The following is a 23357-nucleotide window of genomic DNA, read 5'->3' on the forward strand; positions in this document are numbered from 1 at the left end:
CATGGGGTGTGTGGGTGTGGAATAGAGCAGTAATGACCCATTTTGATTTGTTTTGTAATGTGAACAGTCTAATTGAGGCACAGTTCACCCAGATTTGTGATTCAGAGCATTGAGCCAGAGTGATGTTGCTTAAAAAGTAGGAGGCAGTTGGGAGTTCTCTGCTACCTCTTCAAGAGTTAGGGTACTCAAACAAGTTAGAAATATTAGTAGCCAAATATCTTCATTGCTTCCCCTATCGTTAATCATTACAAGTTGTGTCCCTTTTCACCCAAGTGAAATGGGGGTAAAATACAGGTCTTGGCTTTTTCATTCAAACCTGGGAACTATTTTTAGCATTATTTCTTTATTTCAAATAAATAGAAGACATATCTTTTAAAAATATGCCCTCACTATGAGACATATATTTGACAATGATGTACCCTCCTCATGAAAAATCAAATAATTTAACCCAGAAATATAGAATAATGTCTTCATTCTTTCTTGTACCACTAATGCCCCACCAGCACCCAGTCAGATCACAGTGAGTGATGGCTAAAAGTTAGCTCCCCCCTCTCAAGCTCACTCAAGGGTAGAAGTGATCACCTAAGATAACTGACTGCTAACTTCCATACTTCCTATGAAATTAGTACTATATAGGATTGCCCTGGTGACCAAGTATAAAGGTTGTACCGAGTACGTAGAGAAAGTCTGGTTTTCCACTGATATGTATGTTACCTTACTTGGAAATCAGGCAATCCTAACAAGTGAGGAAGGGTTGATCTGTGCCAGGATATCAGTGTTAGGTGCTAGAATCATAGCGGGTAGGCCATTGTGAAGCTACCTATACATGTAAGTGTGAAGTATATCATGTTTTGGCTGTGTGATGGGGCAAGGTCAAAAGGGAGCATTCTGTCATTGTTCTGTGTGGATTATTTTCTTCTGTGCCTTGGAGTACCATTGGCCTGAAAACAAAATTGTGTGGCAGTCATTTGCCACGGCTGCAATGGAAGAAGCTATATTGCTATATAATAAATATCTCAAAGGATATCATTTGCAAGTTGAATGTAGATGGATCACGTTTTTACTTTTGGTACATCTCTTGGATTTATTTTCTGTTTCAGATTACAGAATACAGTTTCTTTTAATTAGTATTCATCTTGGCCCATGATTCATGACATTTACTTTATGATAATTTCTGCATAAAAATACTAAACATATCCATCACAATTACCAAATGACTGCTTCTTAAGTAATGTTTTTCCTACTACTGGTCTTAAGAGAACACTGATTCTGAGGAGAATAATAATTTGGAGTGTTTTCTATGTTTTTGTTTTCTCCTAATAAACATCACTGCTTTAAAATAATATAGGAATTAAAAATATTAGAAATGATTATATTGTTAATAGTATCTCCTAATTAACTGCTCCTTGCTATTCAGGTCAGGCCTCTGGATAATTATGTAGCATTTAGGGAAAAAGATACAACCCAGTAACCCAGCACTGGAGGCTAAGATAGAGAAGATTTCCACAGCCACCATGTATTTTCCTTTGGTGCTCAGGTAAGACGGAACAAAAGACAACCAAACACTGCAAAAAACTAACATGCTGAAAGTGATGAACTTTGCTTCATTGAAACTGTCTGGCAACTTCCTGGCCAGGAATGCCACAATGAAGCTAACAATGGCCAGGAATCCCAGGTAGCCCAGAGCACAACAAAACAAAGTGGCAGACCCTTCATTGCATTGTACAACAATTTCTTTAGCAAGAGAGTGCATATCAAAATCTGGGAATGGAGGAGCAGTACAGATCCACACAGTACAAATACTGATTTGAATAAAAGAGCAACCAAGAAGAATAGAGGTAGTCTGTCTTTTCCCTACCCATTTCTTCATTCTAGAACCTGGTTTGGTGGCCATGAAAGCAAGAACCACAGTGATGGTTTTGGCCAATATGCATGAAACAGCCACTGAGAAGATGATGCCAAAAACAGTTTGTCTTAAATAGCAGGTCACTGTGTGAGGCTGGCCCATGAACAGTAAGGAGCAGAGAAAGCAGAGCAATAGGGAGATGAGCAGAGCGTAGGTGAGGTCCCGATTATTGGCTTTGACGATGGGAGTGTTCTGATGCTTAGTGAAGACTCCAAGCACCAAAGCTGTGATAACAGAAAAAGACAGAGCCAAGAAAGCTAAAGTGAGCCCTAAAGGTTCTGAGAAAGAGAGGAAATTTAGGATCTTGGGAATGCATTGATTTTGGCCTTTGTTTGGAAATCGATCTTCTAGGCATTTGATGCAATCATCCATGTCTGAAAAAAAGTATAAAAGTTCCTATAAATTTATGTTCAGAAATATATAATTTATATTTAAAAAATGGGTTGTGACAATAAACTTAATATTTAGGGATGCTGGCTTCCTTTCTCTTTAATGTGGAGGAGTCAATTTTGTGGCTTTGACTTCTGGGTTCACTATTGCTCAACTTTCTTTCTATATAAACTCAAATATTACTACATGAAATAAGCCTCTAATGATCTCTGTCAAAAGGAAGCAATAATGCAGTTATGTGCTGCATCCCTGGAACTTCTCATTACTTGGGTAACCAAAGTCTATGAAAGCAATTAACAGTTAAATGTGGTGAATATTCCTTTATAGAGAAACTATGGTACTGAGGAAAGGACATTGCTGTTTGTGAATATTTTCATTTGCATGCAACTGAGTTGTCTTAGTTGCTTCACTATTGGGAAGAACTGAAATGCTGCCAAGAGAAAACATATTATGTAAATTGTGGAGTATATTATAACCTTGGACATACCCTTTTGGTTTGCAATCATCCCATCTGGACATGGAACACAATCATAGCAACAAAATGGCTTCCCTTCCTTCTTTTTTCTGCTGTAACCTCGATGGCAGCGGTCATTACACAGTGCAAGGGGCTGCACCTGTCCATAAAAATAAGAGGAAATGTAGTTTTCTTTTCCACTCTCAACAAAGTAAGCAGCAGTACCATTGTTCTTTACAAGAGGGGAGATTTTAATCAAAGGGAAGATATCAGAAATTAGACAGTGAACAGAAGAACATCATTGCTGAAAAACTAGTTGCATTGGTGAACGGTACTAAAAATGGGAGGAAAGTCTAGTAGGAAGATATATGATCTCAAAGTGCATAGTTGTGGGATCCGGGAGGAAAAGAAGGGAAAAGGACAGCATTTTGGGGGAAAAAAAGAGTATGGGGCTGGAGTAGAAAGTAAAATGGGGAATACAAGGGTTGAGCTAAGAAAAACACTGTAAAGTTAACAGCAAACACTTTTTCAATGCAGCTTTATCTTGTCAATTTCTCCTTAGAAGTGTTTCGCATAGCAGTAAAGATTAATACTGTAATTTTATACAAATTTATCTCATAGGAAGTCCCATAAAATGTATGAGACCTTACCTCTGAGTAGGAGATGCATAGGATTGCTGTGTAAATCTTCCCACCTCCCATATTAAATGCAGAAGTGGATGGATTATTCTGAAATAAAACACTCCTTTGAATTAATCTCCTATTTCTTCCTTAAACTAAATGGTAATCCACACATAAGTCTGAAACTGATGGTGACTTTATTTAACACCAACAATAAAGGCACTCTGCAAAAAAAATCTCAGAGTAGAGGAATGGTATATTTATTCTGAAGTTAAAGGATTTAACCCATCCACCATCACAATCTCTGAAACAAAATGAATGGTTAGTTGGCTAATCAGTTTTAAGTCAAATGCTTTTTTAAAACCACCCCTGTGCTTTATCGACTCCACTGGCTCCCAATTTGCTTTCAGGCCCAATTCAAAGTGCTGGTTCTGACCTTTAAAGCCCTAAATGGCCTTGGACCAATGTACCTGAGGGGCTGCTTAAGCCCATATGTACCTGCCCAGGATTTAAGATCAGCTGCCTCTGGTGTCCTATGTGTGCCTGGGGTGGAAGAATAAAACTGCATCATTTTCTCAATATGCACAAGGCCTGTTGGAGATTATGCGTAATGGATTGAGAATGTACAAAATGCAGTCAATATATTTACATTTCTCAGTGTTATTGAGAATAACAGATTATGTATACTGGGTGGAAAATGTGCAGAAATTTATCTTAGTGGAAGGACTATGTACACATTCTTCATGAGGCCTGGTGAATGTACAGGGGAGAGTGGGCCTCTTGACCCACCCAATAGGAACTCTGTCACTTTCAGCACACTTTACTGAGGACTTAGGGTGCAATCTAGTATGCACTTATCTAGGAGTAAGTCCCATTGAACCCAGTGGAGCTTACGTCTGAGTAGACATGTATTGGATTGCAGCGTTAATCACTGTGTCACTTGGCTCTATTTGCTGACACTCCTACATCATTGCTCACTGCTGCTCCCAAACACCCCTCGAAATGTTGTCACATGTAGCCAATGGAAGAAAAAGCAAGGCGTAAGTAGGTTCAACTAAGTGCAACCTTAATACTGTTGCTGCCAGCCCATCAGTTAAACTCACATGGTTTACAAGGTTGAATTTATTTCTAAACACATGCAGTGCCATAAGCTGCCCTCCAAATTCTGGAAATATTTCTTTCAAAGTGAACAGTCTTCTATTTGTTTCTGTATCAATCTCAGCACAATTCAGAATCTCTTCAAACATTTTTGAGGTGGCCTATGTTGTGTGTGTGTGTATGTTTTCATTAAAATCTTTGAAGGTTTCTGCAGCCTTTTTGGTCACCACTGCTTTCTCATCAGTCCCATGGAAGAAGTTAGCTCGTGATGTCCTCCCTGGGACTTTAAGTGAGGTACCGGCAACTGGTGAGGCTGCCTACTGTATATTAGAGACTAGTGGGCTCACTCGTTTTGTTTTCAAGGGTAGTCCTTCCTTTTAACAACAACAAAATGTCACACATTCAGCAGGGTTCAGGGGAAGCTGCACATCATTAAGGATGACGATTGAAGTGAGGTGAAACAGACAACCCTTACACCTGACAGTCCAATTAGGTTATGGGTGTCGTAGACAGCAGCACCTACCTGGAAGAACCTCTCCCTCCCCCCAGGATTCAATCTGGAAACAACTCTGATAATATTCAGGCCAGGAGGCCATGACTTCTCCTCCTACACAGTTCTTTTCTCAAAAAACTAATTGGGCCTTGATAGAGTTGCTGCCTTTCTTGCCAATATCAGTGAAAATTCTGTCTGTCTTAACTTCAGAAAATAAAAAGAACTCTCCTTCCTAGAAGCACCTGTAACACAGCTGAGATTCAGGAGTAGGGTAGACAACAATGTCCAGGGCAAGAAAACACAACTGCTCCATTCTACACAGTTCTTTCTTCAGACAAGTCACACAGCATTTAATTTTGTTGAAATTAATACACAGCAATCCAGTACTCTTATGTTCTTGCATACCAGAACTCTTAAAAAAAATGTTTCCCACTGTATGTACGGAATTTGCCTAGCAGTGTAGGAAAGGTTATAAATATTGGCACATATAAACTTATATCTATCTGTCTATCTAAATGTATTTCCTTCTTTTCAAAATGTACAATCCAATCCCACCTGATTAAATTTGCTATGCCACGTGATGGCCTCATCATGAATAGTGAACTCTTCTCCTAGGGAAACCTGTGGATCCATTCTTCCTATTTTCACTTGTAGGAAGGATTGGTTTGGAAAAGTAACCCAGTTAATAATGTCAAATTCAGCTGCTAGATCACCTTTTTCATCAAAAGACACTGTTTCACCAACACTGTTGTTAAAAGAGATGCCCCTCAAGAAAGGGTGAAGCTAGATTAAAAGAATCAAACACATGGTTTTTATATGCTGTGACAACAGGGGGGCATATTTTCCTGCTTTTTTGTGGGGAGTGATTATGTTATGGTCATGCTATGAAAGGTTTAAAAAGAGCAGAGTAGGCCGTATTTGAATGTATTTATTTACAGATATTTAATGGTATATTGTCAAAACCATTATGTGTTTCGAAGTGTATCGAAATCCAGCAATTATCCAATGCCCTCTTGAAGCTTGTAATATGCCATAGTAAAAAGCTGTATATTAGTTAGCTTCAGACTATGAGTTATGACATCTCCCACAGGAGGTGGCACCCCCTTTCTCTATTAGGTCATTTGCAACAAGACTAGAGGAGATGAGTCATGTAAGACATATCCTTTGAAGTAGGCAGGAGATGGTAAGCAGCTCCTGATCATGTTATATCTAGGTCATGACTCAACTAGTAAAAAAATTAAAGAGTCCTCCAAAGGGAGTTGAGCTGACCTAGCACCAGCTGTGGCTGGCATGCTGGTCAGCTGATGTACTCACTGCTTGCTGGCTGGCTTTAGAGACACAGCACAGAGACAGGAATACAGAGATCCAGAGGCACAGTATTATTTACTATGATAAACTATTATTTCCTATGAAGGGTCTTGAAATATGAAGTATTACTATGAAGTAATGCTGATTTGAATAAAAACCACATTGATTAGCACAGATAGTATCATACAACCACAAGAGTGGCTGTATACTATAACCAGCATGGATTTTTCACATTCCGTAATGTTGAATTGAAAATACCCCCATGCCGTTCTGATCCTTCCCTGAAGCTCATTTCAAAGCAAAAACTTACAAAACCCATAGTCCTGAACTCAGAAACACTTCCTTAACAACCCTCTAAATTTTCATGGTGAAACACAAAACAGTAAGGGAAAATTGAGAGTTCAAAGTATAAAAAGAGAGAGAAAAACACCCCAGACCACTGGTGGACTTTTTTTGTCACAGTTCCTATAATTTGTTGAAATTAAATAAACACCAGCCATGTTCACAGAGTACCTGTAATTCTATTACTGAACTTGACCCATACTCTGACCTTCATCTTCTGCAGTTTAAAAGTCAAACAAATGTCTGTCTGGTTTTTAATTAATTTAAGAAAATTTACATAGAACTCAATGATAAAGTTGGGCAACACCTAAAATCAGTCCAAATAATAGAAACAAGACATGTGCTGTGCAGATCTTGTTTTAGCAGGGAGGAAGCAACGGTATTAAGATACAGTTGATATCATTTAGATAGTCACTTTAAATATGTTTGATTTACTTTGCAATTTTAGTGAAGTTTCCTATAATAAATCATTCTCGTTTGCTTCTGTTTCTGTGAATATGTGAAGCACAGCAACACACTGCAAAATACACACTAAAATACACACTAATGAACTCCAAAAACAATTTTGGAATAATAGCACTGACTTTTCTACATAATAGTCTCCATTGGACATCAGGAGTGTCTCAGTTTGCACAAGATAAAACAGTGGGAGGTGAAATATATTCTAGCAAATTTCTAGGCGTGCTCTATGGTTTTAATTGACCATGCCCACCTTTCCTTAAATAAAGTGGTTTAAACATAGCAGGCTGAAAACATACATATTGGGCAGGCCAAGTTTTATTTCCCAACAGCTAGAGTCGTTGCTTAAGTAGCAACATATTGTAATCAGTCTGATTTTACATCTAACTGGAGTTTCAGATTCAACTGTTGATGCTCCCAAAATAGAAATAGAACATAATTTGAACCACAAAATGCTGTCTTTGCCATCATATGACATTAACCAACAAAAAGGCTTTGAAATTCATAAAAAAATAAATTTGACAGTTTGCTAGGATGAATAATGAGGGAAATAAAATTTTCTAGTTTAGATTCTCTGTAGAAACAATAGTATTGCAACCACTCATCATATGCTCAGAGGCACATGCCACCAAATTCTTCCAAGCTACACAGCAAGTGGATTGGACTGTGAAAGACCAACCCAAATTGTGTTTGCATTTTGACAAATTTGTAGGGCAGTATAACATCTCAGAGGGGAGGTCAGGTCTCCTGCTCCCCGGTGCATTCACTATAGCTGCACAATTTTCTTGCTTTTTAAAGTTTGATAGAAATATCTGTGGGCTATAGGTACCTTCTTAAACAGCAAGTTTTTTTGCCCATTAGTGTATCAAACCTTATTGCTTATCTGACTTCATTATCAGAAAACATAAGCCCCCTCCCCAGCAAATGCAATGGGGTGACAGAACAAATGGCCACTGATAGAAAACATACAGTTACAGTTGAAGTAAGCCTATTCTTTCCTCCTTCATCCAGAAATGAATGTAGCTTCTAGAAACGTGGGATGGTGGGCGAAAAGTGTGGAAAACAGACAAACATTTTTTTGAAAGATCTGAATATAAACTAAGTTCTAAATGGTGGAATTAGGCAAGCAGAAGCAGGCCAACCAAGTTTATAGGATACCTCTACCTACTCATATTGCACCTCAGATGCTACGTTTTAGTGGGAGTGGTGGCTAAAGTGGATAGGGAGAATCAGTGAAACTGATGAAAGTATTTTCTTTAGTAGAAGTGTCTCCACGTGTGTTTTGCTACCACTGTATTCAACCCATCACACACTCTTAGGATCCCTGCTAATATTTTCTTAATGTTGTTGCCATTATAATCTGCCAGTTTTCAACACTACCATCCCAGCAACTTCAGAATCTGAACCTCATATGAGAGGAGTTCGTAGAGGCACTGATGAGAGTGGTGACTCTGGTATAGTGGTAAGTGCAACAGTTGGTCATCCCATGTTTGCCCTGAAATCCTGTGTTTCTGCAGAAATATTGAAAGATACAAAATTGCAGTAACTTCCTAATCAAATTCCCAAAAAGTCCATAGGAAGGTGAAGTAGGGGAGGAATCAATATCTAGATTTGTACATCTTACAAATATGAAATCTCACCTGCCATGGAGGCAAATCTGAAAGATTCAGTGTACCTCTGTCATCCATCGCTCCGTATTTTAGCCTGAATAAGTATATTTTATGTAAAGCGTATGCTATGGCCTGGACTGCATTATAGATACTGTAGCTTTGACCCGTCATGCTCATTTCAAAAAGAACACCAGGGAGGCTTTCCAGCTTCTCTTCTCCAGTACAGCTATCAGTCCTTTGATTCTGCTTAGCAGAACCAGAAAATAAGCAATTGAATATCTGTTCCCAGAAGATATTGATGAATCCATCTCCTTTGGCAGAGTTAGGATGTAGGATCTGCAGGAATTTTGTAAAACCCAGCACTTCTTTTGAGTGAATTGCAAATGACACAGTTCCATCGAACACTTGCATATCAAAACCCTTGTGCATTGTTTCTAATGAGAAATCCCAATGGGCTGTCATAATCCATACTTTACCCATAGACGTCTCTGTAGTACCTTCTAATAATGAAAAGAAATATAACATCCATATCAAAGCAGTCATGGTCTGAGGTTCTGCACATACAACCAATACTTTGACTTTTGAGATGGTCATTGAAAAGGACTTGGCCCGGAAGAATCCTAATGAACCTAAATTCTCTGTAGTTTGAGGTATGGCTGGTGTTTTTTCATAGAAGGCCGTACAGATGCCATGCTGGGAAAGCATTGGCATCATGGTCTGCATGAACCTGTCTCCATTCTCATTATCTGATGCAATCATCCCCACCCATGTCCACTGGAAATGCAGAAGGAAATGGACAATTCCTTTGTATTGATATACTTCATTGGGAACCATCCGGTAGAAAGAAGTGAGCTGGGATTCAGCACTCATCATTGGAGCTAATACACAGTTGGCAATCTGAGGAGGGAAAACTCTTTAATGTCACCATGAAGTTACACCAAACTATAAGGATTAATCCGAAAGATTCTTTGACTTGGAACTCATGAGAATTTCCCAGAGTACAACATTCTTAAACAGTTATAAGGGCCTTTGTTCAAGGTTCATAAGAGCATGAAATGCTCCATTTCCTTTTTATTGATACCAATATCTTTGTTTTTGATTACAGTATTCATCAGTGAATTCAACATCTTGTTATGGTAACTGGTAATTCAATAAATAATATATATATATATATATCAGATATTCATGAATTATTTATGTTGTTTTAACATGGCTACAATGTGTATTACTGCTTATTTTTTCCTGTGGAGAGTTCCACTGAATTCCATTATAATTATTAGTATTAGTACATTTCTATCCCACCTTTTTTCCATAATAGAACTGGCAGCATACATAGGTGTTCCTACGTAAATTCTCATCCAGGTACTAACTAGACCCAAACGTCAGCAAGGTGTCTGTTTATGTGCCCACAAACCATGATCCTGGGCCTGTGTCTAAAGCAATAAGTTCAAACACCATATTTATGTACCTTCCAAAACTGGCTCATCACCACTGAGGTACTATCCTACTAAGCTGATGAAACAACTGGCACCTTAAGCTGTTTACAACATTTACTATCTCCAGAGGAAAACATTCACACACAGAGACCGAAAAGTTGATAGTTTCTCTTTTGATAATTCCTACTTTTTACATTCATATTGATTTGAACAAGTGTGCTGAACCGTGCCCCATACTTTAGTAGAAGTCTTTGTTCTCCCAAAAATGTGTATGTGTTTTTTCTGCTTTTCTTGGAAATAATCTCTACTGTCTTTGTGAGTGCCTACTATCTTAAATGTAGAGGTGGCTGAGGAGTCTGTTTTCATCTTCATTAAAACAATAAAACATTCCATTCCTATGTGCTTCAGCATGGGGCTCTTCTGACAAAGTTTTCAGTAATAAGCAGCATTTCCTACAATGATATTTCCACTGCCACATGGCACTGAAGTCTTTGTCAGATGAGGCCTGCATTACTTCAAGTGCAAATGAGGCTTTTCTAAAGGGTTAAGAGGAGCTTCTGGGTGTGGATAGGAGTCTTTACTTTCTGATGAAGAGGAAAACAAACTTGTTGGTCGCTATCTGCATTTAACATGGTCAGTGCAACCACCCACCCTTCAGCAAAAGCTGTATCCATTTTTTCTTCCCCTCCAGCCTTTCACATCTGCTCCCTCCAATGGCTGAAAAGATTAACGGCAAAAGTTTAGACACAGCGCTAGTTTAAGCCATGATCATGAAATGCACCCATACAGAAAATCAGTCAGTTAGAAATATCTATATCTATCTGTATGAAAGAATCCTGCATCAACTTTGCAGATCATAAAAATCAACAAATCCCTTTAGAAAATGTTTTCATTTTCATATGTGTTGCTGATCTCAGGATATCGCCCTGAGATATAACTCAGCACGGAACCCTTGCCATATGCATAGGATAGAATGAATATTTGCTTGAAATAATGAGCAAGTCTTGATACTTTGGTGTCAGCTATGATAATCCCTCCCACCCTCTCTCATTAAAAATAAAGGGAGAAAGGAGAAATAATCTCCAGAAGATATATAACATCATTACTATAATGCCCACAAACTCACTATACCTGTGGAAACTTGTAGATTCCTAAGAGAGTAGCCATGTACAGCGAAATGTCAGAGTCAAGTCCCCCAATAACAGCTATCAACTTATTTTTCTTGTCACATTTGAAGTTGGGGACAATTCTTTTTGTGGTGGACAGAAGTTTCAGGGTGTTCTGATATGTCATCCTTGCATTTGTGTAGCTGTCATAGATGTAGAATCCCAGGCTGATATTTGGTAGGATCTTTGGGTTCTCATTTATCTCCTTCACAGCAAATACAAATGAGAGAACATGCTGGTATTTCTTTGATATTGCACTAAAGGAGAAGTTAGATTATATGTAAGACAGGTAACCAAGTTTTTAGGATATATCTGTTTGTGACACTTTATATTATCATGTCTTCAGTGTGAGCTAGAAGCTTCAAAAACCATTAACCACACAGTAGACAAAATGAATAATACGTTTAAGGGCACAATTATATAAGAGAGATATGCAGGTCCAGGAGTAGATGATGATGTATGCCAGCAAATAATCCAAAATGGAGCAGTCCCATGCTATGGAAAAGAGCATGACAGGATGAGAGCACTGCAAATAACTCAGTGAGAAGGAACAATTTAATAATTACCACTATGGTGAAAATGCCCACCAAGCCCATGTCTAGTATAACGTAGCACCCAATCACTGCAGATAACCTGCACATATAAATATCATGTTTAGAAGCCACAGATATGGCTTTTGTTGGCCTCAGGATGGTACTCTGAAAGGAGTTGGCCTAGGTGCTGTACCAGGATGTATAAGGTCATCAGTTGGGGGTGATGAGGAGACAATGACTAATAGATGATGTGAACAAAGGGGGATTAATCCTGCTTCAATGCTGTCTGGAAAGGCTGGCCTGTTAGCTAACATGGAATGGGTAGTCACATATATTGTCAAGGAGAGATGTGAGCAAAAAGGGCTGCCTGGGTGTGCGGAACCCCCTCCTTTCCTAATGTGAGGCTGTTCCTTGGATTTAAACTTCAGGTCTTCTGCATGTCAGACCTGAGTTTTTTCATCCGTTTTTCATAGAGTTCCTGCGTTCCTAGATGTATCATTGTGTCTTAGTGCTGGGAGAGGCGGCAGACACATGTCCTATGGCTGAGTGGACACTGAACTACTCTGTAGTGTGAGTTTGAGTCCAGAGAGGTCCCTTTCTTTGGCCTCTAACATGACCAGTTTGGGCCAGGACCACTGCTGTTAATTAATGCTGGTGGGGTTTGAATCCACATCTCTAAAGAACATAACAACCCTGCTAGATGAGATCAACAACCTTTCTAGTTCAGCATTCTTTTTCTCACAGTGTCTAATCACATGCCTAAGTGAAACCAATAAGCAAGACATAAGCACAATAGCTATATCCTGCTTCCCAACTTCATACCCTTTAAAGTGAGCCACTGGAGGCACCTGTCAGTGAGCTTGTGGCTTCCCCTGGTGTGTCCCCTGGCTCCTCCATTTCACTTCCTGACAAATGGAATCTGAGTTGTCAAGTCACAGGATTATTATCCCACTGAAACAAACAGCTCTAAACATTTCTTGCCTGGTTCATGCTCACTTTCTCCAATATATTTTGTCTATCTCTCTATCTGCAGGTAAATAGATTATTTTTGTTGGGGTATCTGAAATATGGGTCCTGCTTGGCAAATGGTACCAAGATTACTGAAGATTGCAGCAAACAGAGGCCCTTTTCAGTTGCTCCATTGTGTGCTGATGGGTGAGGGAACTGAAATCTTCTTCCATTTACTTTCTACAACAATAGCCACTCACTGGAGGAAGAGAAAAATTAAATATACTCATAACTTCATGTAGAAATAATTGCAACTACAGTATTTTAATAATGCCTGAAAAACATATTTTAAAAATTATATGCAGGCTGTTTTTGTTTTCAACATGCAATTATTTTCATGACTTCTTTGGATGGAGTATGACCGGACCAATTGCATGTAACGGGGGAAAGATATGCTTACAGAAGTTGGTCTGCAAATTTTATTTCAGAAAGTTCATGAAAATATAGCTGATCAGTTACATAGCCAAGCTGAGAAGTCATCTCTCCAATGATTAGGTCCCCATTCTGATAATATTCATATGGGATCTGGAAAGGATCAGTCATTGTACACATAACAATATCTTCTTTTCCATCAGCTGAAGGCAGCTGCAGCCACAGAAAGAGGAACAGCAACCATGAAAACACCCCTGACATCTCAAAGCAAATGTTCTGTTTTCTGTCTGCCATCCACCATCAGCTATTTCACAGCAACTTTTGGTGGCTCTAGATTCTTTTGATATGGTAATATTCCCAAACACAGGGTTCAGGTAGATCTTCCTGTCATCGCGCTCTGAACTAACATATACTGCATATTCTATATAGGCTTGCAGTCAGTGTTTATTATTGTCCATGTAAGCCTGGCAAATCCATGTGGATTTTGCCAAAATAAATTATAGTAATCTGGGAGAATAACATGATTAAAAGTAATTTCCATTGATCTCACTGTAAATTGGTGAGATGAATTGCATGAGCTCTCAAAAGAGCCCAAAGAGAAAGCTACAGAGGAAATTAACCCTGCCACATTTCAGGTGGCTTGCTCCAGGGGTTTTCATAACAATTTGCTTTTTCAGAAAATAAAATAAAAATAAAGAAGATTGAGAGTGCTGACTCATGCCATTTCTTTGTTCCTGTGTTCAAAATTTTGGGAAAAAATGAGGCTTTTTTTTTTAATGTGAAGCTAGACACAAGTAGGTAGCATTAGGCAAGCATGGGCTGGCAGTACCATGGAGGTAATGTACACTTGGGACATAAAATTTGGGAATCTGGTAGCCTCTATTGAGGGGATTGAAAAATAAATTGGACTGCCTTCAAGTCAATTTTGACTTATGGCAACCCTACAAATAGAGTTTTCATGGTAAGCAGTATTCACAGGTGGTTTACCATTTCCTTCCTCTGAGGCTGAGAGACAGTGACTGGCCCAGTGAGCTTCATGGCTGTGTGGGGATTCCAACCCTGGTCTTCCAGGTCATAGTCCAACACCTTAACCGCTACGCTACACTGGCTCTATTGAGGGTATTAACCCTGCCAAATTTCACATAAGTAGTTCCAGGGGTTTTCATGGTAGGCAACAGATCAACTATCAATTTAAAGAAGTTTGCCAGCACATTGCCAACAGCAGTAGTGTGTAAGGGAAAATACGAATTACCATTATTATTATTGCTATCAATAATAATAATAATAATAATAATAATAATAATAATAATAATTGGCTAACTACAACAGCAATACTACTAGTAGTAATGTGTATAATCACACAAGCTGGCTGCTTCTTATTCCTTGTGGGAAGCAACTGGATAATAATAACAATAATTTCAGAAAGCTGTGGCTAAATACTGTATGCCCACAAGGTTTAATAAAAATTCTTAACAACCAGAATCAAATCAAATAATAAAGAACACAGGCAACAAATGTTTCTAAAAAAAATGTAAATAAGAACAAAAAAAATACACAAGCGGAACAAATGCCATCCAACCCCCAACAAACATTTCTAAGAGACAGAACTCACAAAGCATTTCTGCATTTTAAGACTTCACCCCTTCCAGGCACAATAGTTGGAGATTGCTCAGTGGAGTAATAGCATTCCAGCCTTCCTTCCTCTCTCCCCATCCTGGAGTTCTACTTTATGTTACTGTAATTGCTCCATTTCAGAGACACCCTGTCTGGGTTCATTAGAGGTTGATTTGAGCTGCAGATCTGTTAATTCTCTACAAATCAGTTTGGGACTAGCTGTCATCTGCTCTTTAGAGATTTGTAGCTGCTTCAACCCGATCTAGACAAGATACAAGTAGGCCCGAATTAGACCTTTTTGGTTTCTTGTTTGTGATTTGTACAAATACAGTGCACAGCCTTATTTGTTATCCTGTAGTTCTTCATTGCCACTCATTTGTTTCAGTCCCAATTGGTAATTTGGCATTTTCCCTTTCTGATGGAAGATGGATGTGGCCCAAGATACCAGTTGGTCACATTGATCATACACCTGGTGGCTAATGATTGAAAGAGCATTACCTATCCATCAAGATTATGTCATTGATGGTATGTTTCTCTCTGTGAACTTCATCAAAATGGTTGGTCAATTCAAGGGTGCAAGTTCAGCTCACGTTATAAAGAAATGTCTCATAAGAGATACTATTTCACAAGCCCAAATAAACTGGAGAATGAAGTTTGCTTCACTGAATGTGAGGAAAACAATATTTGGGAAAGACATGGGGGTATAATCTTTGGGAAGGACAAAGGAGATTTTTTTAAAAAACAATCATCTTATAATCACCAATACAAAAGAATACACAAAATAGAAAATTCTGAAACATTTTCTTAACATTTTCTCCTAATTAACTGATCTGTACTGTTCTAGTCAGGTCTCAGGATAATTACTGTATGTAGCACTTAGGGGTACATTTATAACTAAATAACCCAACACCTGATGCTAAAACAGAGAAGATCACCACAGCCACTATGTATTTCCTCTCGGTGCTCATGTAAGAGGTAACAAAGGACAACAAAATACAGCAAAATATATATATATACTTTGCTGTACTTTGCTTCACTGAAGCTGTCTGGAACTTTCTGGCTAAGAAAGCCACAGTGAAGCAGACAATGGCCAGGAATTCTAGGTAACCTAGGACACAATGAAACATCATAGTAGATCCTTCATCACATTGTAGTATGATCCCTTTAGTCAGAGAGTGCACGAAAATCTGGGGATGGAGAAGCAGTACATAGCCATACAGTACAAATACTGGCTTGAATAAAAGAGCACCCAAGAAGAATAGATTTGGCTTGGTGGTCATAAAAGCTAAAACCACAGTAATTAATTTGGCCAATATGCATGAAAAAGCCACTGAGAAGATGATTCCAAAAGCAGTTTGTCTTAAATAGCAGGTTACTGTGTGAGGTTGGCCAATGAATAGCAAGAAACAGAGGAAGCAAAGCAATAAGGTGAGGTTCCACTTGATGGCTTTGACAATGGGAGGGTCTCAATGCTTAGTGAAGACTACAAGCACCAAAGCTGTGATAGCAGAAAATCACAGAGAAAAGAAAGCAGAAGTGAGCTCTAAATGTTTGGAGAAAGAGAAGAAATTTAGGTTCTTGGAAATTGGGTGTTAGAACAAATTAAACCAGAACTGTCACTAGAAGCTAAAATGATGAAACTGAGGTTGTCATACTTTGGACACATAATGAGAGGACATGATTCCCTAGAAAAGACAACAATGCTGGGAAAAACAGAAGTGGATTGATTCCATAAAGGAAGCCACAGACCTGAACTTACAAGATCTGAACAGTGTGGTTCATGACAGATGCTCTTGGAGGTCACTGGTTCATAGGTTCGCCATAAGTCGTAATTGACTTGAAGGCACATAGCAATAACCTTCCTCCCGGAAGGTGCCCAGGGCAGAAAACAAGGGGCAAAATAGTAAAAATATCTTAAAACATTTTAAAAATTAAAACATATTAAAAACATATTTTTACACATCTTTAAAAAGATGTTTAAAAGCAATTATAAAACCATCTCCTTCAAAAGGAAACAGAATGCAGATAAGTCCTGCACCCCAGGAGCTATATTAGGGTCAATTAAATATTAAGATCAATTGAAGAACTAATATTAGTGTCCCTTATTTCTGCCTCTACTATAGTGGTGAATAACTTACTATAGTTTGATATATCTCTCTCATTCTCTCCCTCCCCCCTCTGTGTGTGTATGTTATTTAAACTATATGCATGAGCACCAAACCAAGACCCCGCCCCGTCAACCAATAATAATAGGTGGTTAGCGAAATCACACACAGCATGCATCAGGGTGTTGACCATGCTCTAAGAAACAAAACCACCCACACCAAACGAACCAAAAATCCAAAATAAAATTCAAGTCCACTATAAACCAATCAAATTAAGAGCAGCGTGAAACAGACAAAAATTTATTTATTTATTTATCTATTTATTTATTGTATTTATATGCCGCCCCATAGCCGAAGCTCTCTGGGCAGTTTACAGTAACTAAAAACATTAAAAACAAATATACAAATTTAAAACATCTTTTAAAAACAATTTAAAACACAATTTAAAAATTTAAAACAATTTAAAAAGACATGCTAAAATGCCTGGGAGAAGAGGAAAGTCTTGACCTGGCACCGAAAAGATAACAGTGTTGGCACCAGGCGCACCTCATCAAGCAGGGGAAAAAAAAGGTATACCCTAAGGCCAGTCATGGTGCACCCAACAATTCCTACACAGCCCCAAGTGAAGCCCACACTACTCAAAGTGTGGGAGGATGGGACACAACAATGAAGAAGGAGGTAGACTTTGGTGTGGATCCACCTTTTATAGACAACCTCTGCATCTAGCCTATTTCACTAACTAAGGCCACGAAAATAAAGGCCCCCAACTGCTGCTAAGGAAAAATAGGCTACATAAATTATGGAGCATATTATAAAGTACAACACGTCTCTTACCCTTTTCAGTTGAAATCATCCATTCTGGAGAACAATCATAGCAACAATATGGTTTATCTCTTTTTTCTGCTGCAGCTTGGATAACAGCTGTGATTACAAACGTCAAGTGGCTGCACCTGCCCGTACAAAAAGTAGAACATTCAAATTATACATCGTGCAGATAAACAGCATTTCTGAAATGCGTTTTTTCTTCTTTCCTTTTTTTTTTTGCAAAGTGATTGGTACGAAAATTTGTGTGTGTGTACGTGTGTGCGGGCGCACACAAGTGTGTAAGAGGAAAGGAGGTGAAGAATGTGGGGGTTGGAGTAGAGATTAAAATGTGTAGGAAAACAATGGGCTAAGATGGGTTGGAATACTGTATTCAGCTGGTGGGCCAGACCCTGACCTCCCACACCCATATGGACCAGGGATATGGACATCTATCTGTCAACAGCCTGGTGTCACAATGATGCCAGGTGACCCCTTTTATTTATTTTTTGACTACACCGTTCAAAATCAAAGCATGCAGGCAAAAGCAGTTGATCATCAGTGCCTGCAAATCATATCAGCCAAATGGTGAGGCCTGTAAAAATGATTGAGGCTCATGAGCCAGATGACCTTCACTGCTGAGCTAGGAGAAGTACAAGAAAATATCAACAATAAAAACAACAAATAATGTCTCTTTAAAACAAATAGTAAGCTTTCATAGAATCATAGAATACTAGTGTTGGAAGAGGCCTATAAGGCCATCAAGTCCAACCCCCTGCTCAATGCAGCAATCCAATTTAAAGCATACACAACAGGTGGCTGACCAGCTGTGTCCTGCAGCCCATTTGCTCAGATGTACATTCCACTAAATTTCAAAGAATCTTTCTCCTAAATGTGCATTGGATTGATGCTTAATATTGTATCTATTTGCCCATTATTTATTTGTAATACTTCTATACCACTTCCCAGCAAAACGTTCTCAGAATGATAAAGAGAAAATGGAAAAGATTATTAACACTGGAACACTTTCATACTTGCCAATAATATCCTATTTCTTTAAAATGGATAGTTGATTCCCACCTGATTATATGTGCTGTGCCACATGATGGCCTCCTCATTCATGATGAACGTTAGGCTTTGTGATGCCTCTGGATCCGTTCTTCCTACTTTCACTCATAAGAAGGATTGGTTTGGGAAAGTAACCCAGTTAATAATATCAAATCCAGCTGCTAATTCACCATTCTCATCAAAATATACCCAATTCCCAATACTGATGTTAAATGAGATGCTCCTCAGGAAAGACAGAAGCTAGATTGGAAGAGAGAAGCACCGGTCTTACAAAATGGTGAAAACACAACAGCAAAGTTTTCCTGCTCTAGAACAAGGATCACCAACCTGGTGCTAACAGGTGCCATGACACCTATTAAAGCCTTCATTGGCACACCTAGGCAGAGGACCCAGACTCTGAACTTTTTTAAAAAAAGTCTACAGCCCTCTTAGAAATAAAGGTAAGTCAGAAAATAAGCAGTTGAATGCATAAAAAGCCATCTTCTTTGGCAGAGTTAGGATGCAGGAACTGCACTACATTTTAGTAAACTGAAAAAACAAGACACCATCAAATGCTTGAATATCAAGGTCCCTGTGCATTGTTTCTAATGAAAAATCTGATTGGGCTGACATAAACCACACTTTTCCAATAGACATCTGTGTGATGCCTTCTAATAATGAAAAATAATACATCATCCATATCAAAGCTGTCATGGTCTGAGGTTCTGTACATACAACCAGTACTTTGACTTTTGATGCTATTACAGAAAAAGACTAGGCCTGGATTTCTAATGAACTGAAATTCTCTACAGCATGAGATATGGCTAGTGGTTTTTTCACTGTACACATTGTTTCCCGATTCCTAACTGAGAAGATCAGAGGGAGCTGTGTCAGCTGGTAGAAAAGACATACAAGCAAGTCTGGGACCACGGACTACACTTCCTGGAAGATGGACTGCTGGCAAGTGATGGGTTGCACGTCACCAGGACTGGAAAGAGTGTATTTGGTCACAGCATGAAGAAATTGTGGTGCCTCAGCCATCCAGACGATAATTCATCTTCTCAAAGAATGGGGGGTGAAGTTGCCATACCCATTTTTAGGAGAAGAGTTGGTGTCTCCCATGCAGAGACGGTCTTGGGGAATCTCATGGGCTGGAGTGCCCAATTGGAAGGGGGAAATCAGATTGCTGTTTAAGCCTCCTCCATCCCCTTCACTTCCTTCTCACTTTTTTTTCCTATTCCACACAATAAGATTATTTGATTTACTCTTTATGTGTGTACTCAGTCTGTTTGGCATTCTGTGTGGCAGATAAGGGGATATAAGAAGTTAATTACCAGGTCCCAAAAGGCATCATTGGATTAAGATGACTCTTTAGTCACTTTCCACAGCCTGCGGCTTGGGGAGTGGTGTTCTTGAGGCTGCCGTTTAGTCGTCTCATGCACACCTTGAATGCTGGACAGCAGGGCTCAGGTGTGCATGCTATTCACATACCCAACACTAACTTAGCAGGGAGGAAAAGTTTTATCCTGCTTCTTGGTTGAAGAGCTACAGAATGCAGCTGTCTACATGCCCAAGGGAGTGGAGGGATGCTTCCCTCATAAATGTTAATTCAAACCCACCTGCCTGTACTTCCATAGTTTGTATTTTGTTTGGTAGATCTTCTCTTGTTATATTTGAATAAATTATGACCTTTCCACCATTACTCTGTTGCATGATTCTTCTGAGGTGGATTGTCAGGGTGGACATTTGGGGAAGAGCAAATACCATAATAGGGAGAACTTTGCTGTGACTGACAGGCTAAGCTTGCAATCAGAGTGAATGATTTTCCACCCCCAAATCAATCTGGTAGGATTTTTGTTTACTCAGGGGCACCTCTATCATGTCCGGAATTTCTGGAACAATTGGCCACAAAATGCTTGGGAAGATGAACCAATTCCCATTTTTCCAACTCCATCACTGTAATGACTGTCCTTATGAAGAAACTACTGCAAATAACCTTCTGAGGTTTTGTAGAATTCATGCCCTCAAAAAGGGCCCCTCCCTGCATCCAGTTCTGCTCAAAAACCCAAAATCAGTGTTATAGATTATGTGTGTCTGCGTGTCTGGGTGTTTTAAAGGAAATTAACGTTATAGCCATTTTAAAAACCTCCAAAAAGTGAATCGGGAGGTGGGGAGAGAGTACACACTTGGATTAACCCCAACTGAATTTGGCAGCTGATGAAATGCCTCACACCAAATCCTGTGGTCAGAGCACACCCCTAATTAATACATAATTAAAATCAGCAGGTTTAAAGAATTCTTAAGTTTCACTGGATCATCTAGCTATCTACCCTTATACATGTATATCCTTTTTGTTGGTGGTGAAAGTCTCCACTGGTTTCTGAAATATGGGTCCCACCTTAGTTGCAAATAGGTTTGCCTGATCTGTGGGGGAATTAGCAAGTTCCTATCCTTACTTTACACTTTTCTGCAACAGCAGCCACCCATGGAAGGAAGAACAAAATGAGGAAAAATAAACAGAAGGAATGGCACATACTTTTAAAGCACTTATGCAGGTGGATTTCTGAACAGGTCATTATTTCTATGACTCTGAAGTACAGAGATGTGAACACCTGTGGAGAAGGGAACAGAACTTTTTTGGGAGGAGGGAACTGTGGGTTTTTTCCAGTTTTGGGGAGGGGGAAATGGAAAAATGAAGGGGGGGGAAAGGAACAAGCCAACTCCCTCCAAAAGTCTGGTTCTTCTCTACTTAGCAGTGGATATGACCTGACCACATGGATGTAAATGAGTAAAGATATACTTACAGAAGTTGATCTACAAATTTTATTTTAGGGTGTTCACAAAAATATAATACATCAGTTACACAGCCATGCTGAGAAGTCATCCCTCCAATAATTAGGTCCCCTTTCTTTCCCCATATGGAATCTGGAAGGGATCAGTCATGATACCCATAACAGTATCTTCCTTCAGAGCTTGGAAAAGTTACTTTTTTGAACTACAACTCCCATCAGCCCAATCCAGTGGCCATGCTGGCTGGGGCTGATGGGAGTTGTAGTTCAAAAAAGTAACTTTTCCAAGCTCTGCTTCCTTTCCCACAACTGAAGGCAGCTTCAGCCACTGAAAGAGAAATAGCAGCCACAAAAAACTGCCTTGATGTTCCAGAGAAAACCACAAGTCTTGTTTTCTGTCCTCCATCCACTATTATTTAGTTCATAAGCAGTTCCTTCAAGGGATCCAGATTATTTTGAAAACATGAAATTGACAAAAATTAACCTGGGTTTTTTTTTCCTGTCAAAATGTCCCTCCTCCAGGCTATGAACAGAGACTTATTTTATACAACCCTTCAGACTCTATTTCAGTTGTTCCTCATCAAATCCATGTGGAGTTTACCAATGTAAAAGATGAATAATAGCATTCTCTGATCATTACAGGGTTTAAAATAATCACTGTAGGGTACTATCTTATATAAAACACCAGTTGCAGAAAAAGAAGAAAAAGTTTGAAACCATATTTGGAAATACTGTATGTTGTCATCAGTTTCTGAAACAGGCTGTATGTGGTCATGGACATGAGTTTGTCAGATGGATCATATGCCTAGTGGATGATGGTTGCATGTTCTAGAATATTAAGAATCCTCCTCTTATCTTTCCTTCATGTTCTCACATCAGATGATATGACATTCTTTTGTTTCTTTCAGAACTACCCAAGTCAGCATTATTTCTTCCACATAATATATACATTTCACTGTGACAGTCCCTCCCCTTGATGGAAATATTAAGGCCTTTACCCCTAAAATATAGAATAATGTCAGCTTCTACCACTATTAGCTATATCCACATATTACTGCAAAATAAAATACTTTTCCCCACATTGTCACTCAGGGGTAGAAGATATCATCAAAGATGATGGGCTTGTGATACAGCTGCCTTAATCCACATGAAACCAACACTAGTTCATTCATAAAACATACATAGGATTGTCCTCCAGATGTTGTTGGACTTCAATTCCATCAGCACCAGGCAGCAAGGATGATGAAACCTGAGGCTCATCAACATCTTAAGGAACCATGTTGTTCATAACGGTCATGAGCATTTGAAATCCTACTTAGAAATGTGGCATTCTCATCTAATGAGGAAGTGTGGGTAACCCCATGGATATTGGGGTTAGTTTATGGGCTCACTCTGGCAGTGACATTGGGGAAGGGAGGTAGGCCTGGTGTGGCATTTGTGCCTTCTAACAACCAGGTTGTGTCTTGGTCATTCTTCTATAAGTCTCCATCTTTGCCTATGATTCATAAAGTTTGTGTTAGAAGAATTTCCCCACAAAAATCTGAACCATGTCCACCAGAATTACCCAGAGGACTGATTCCTAGGCAACTTGTCTCTACTATTGTCCTTAAGAGGACTGTTCAATAAAGCATTCAATTTCATTAGACCAATTAATCAAGAGAGGGAAGGAAGCATTGAGTGTTCCAAAGGGGGGGGGAAGGATAGCTGGGAAAAAAAAACATTTCATGTTTTTCTTTTATTTTCTTCCACTAAAAACCCCAATTTTAAAATAATAAAAAATAAAAAATTCCATAATTAATATTCTTA

At 39.0% G+C, this 23357-nt stretch overlaps 1 protein-coding gene across 1 annotated transcript; it reads right to left on the bottom strand.

The window, feature by feature from the left end:
* Positions 1–1378: 1378 nt before the first annotated feature.
* On the bottom strand, positions 1379–13366 carry LOC133367603 (vomeronasal type-2 receptor 26-like). Its single transcript, XM_061591700.1, has 7 exons — positions 13224–13366; positions 11248–11539; positions 8711–9577; positions 5517–5744; positions 4562–4564; positions 2784–2904; positions 1379–2280 (listed from the first exon to the last, which is right to left on the bottom strand). Exons 1-7 carry the CDS (start codon positions 13364–13366, stop codon positions 1379–1381), a joined length of 2556 nt encoding a protein of 851 aa, XP_061447684.1.
* Between the last annotated feature and the right edge of the window lie 9991 nt (positions 13367–23357).

Source organism: Rhineura floridana, chromosome 11 (genome assembly GCF_030035675.1).
Source record: "Rhineura floridana isolate rRhiFlo1 chromosome 11, rRhiFlo1.hap2, whole genome shotgun sequence".
Classification (NCBI taxonomy): domain Eukaryota; kingdom Metazoa; phylum Chordata; class Lepidosauria; order Squamata; family Rhineuridae; genus Rhineura; species Rhineura floridana.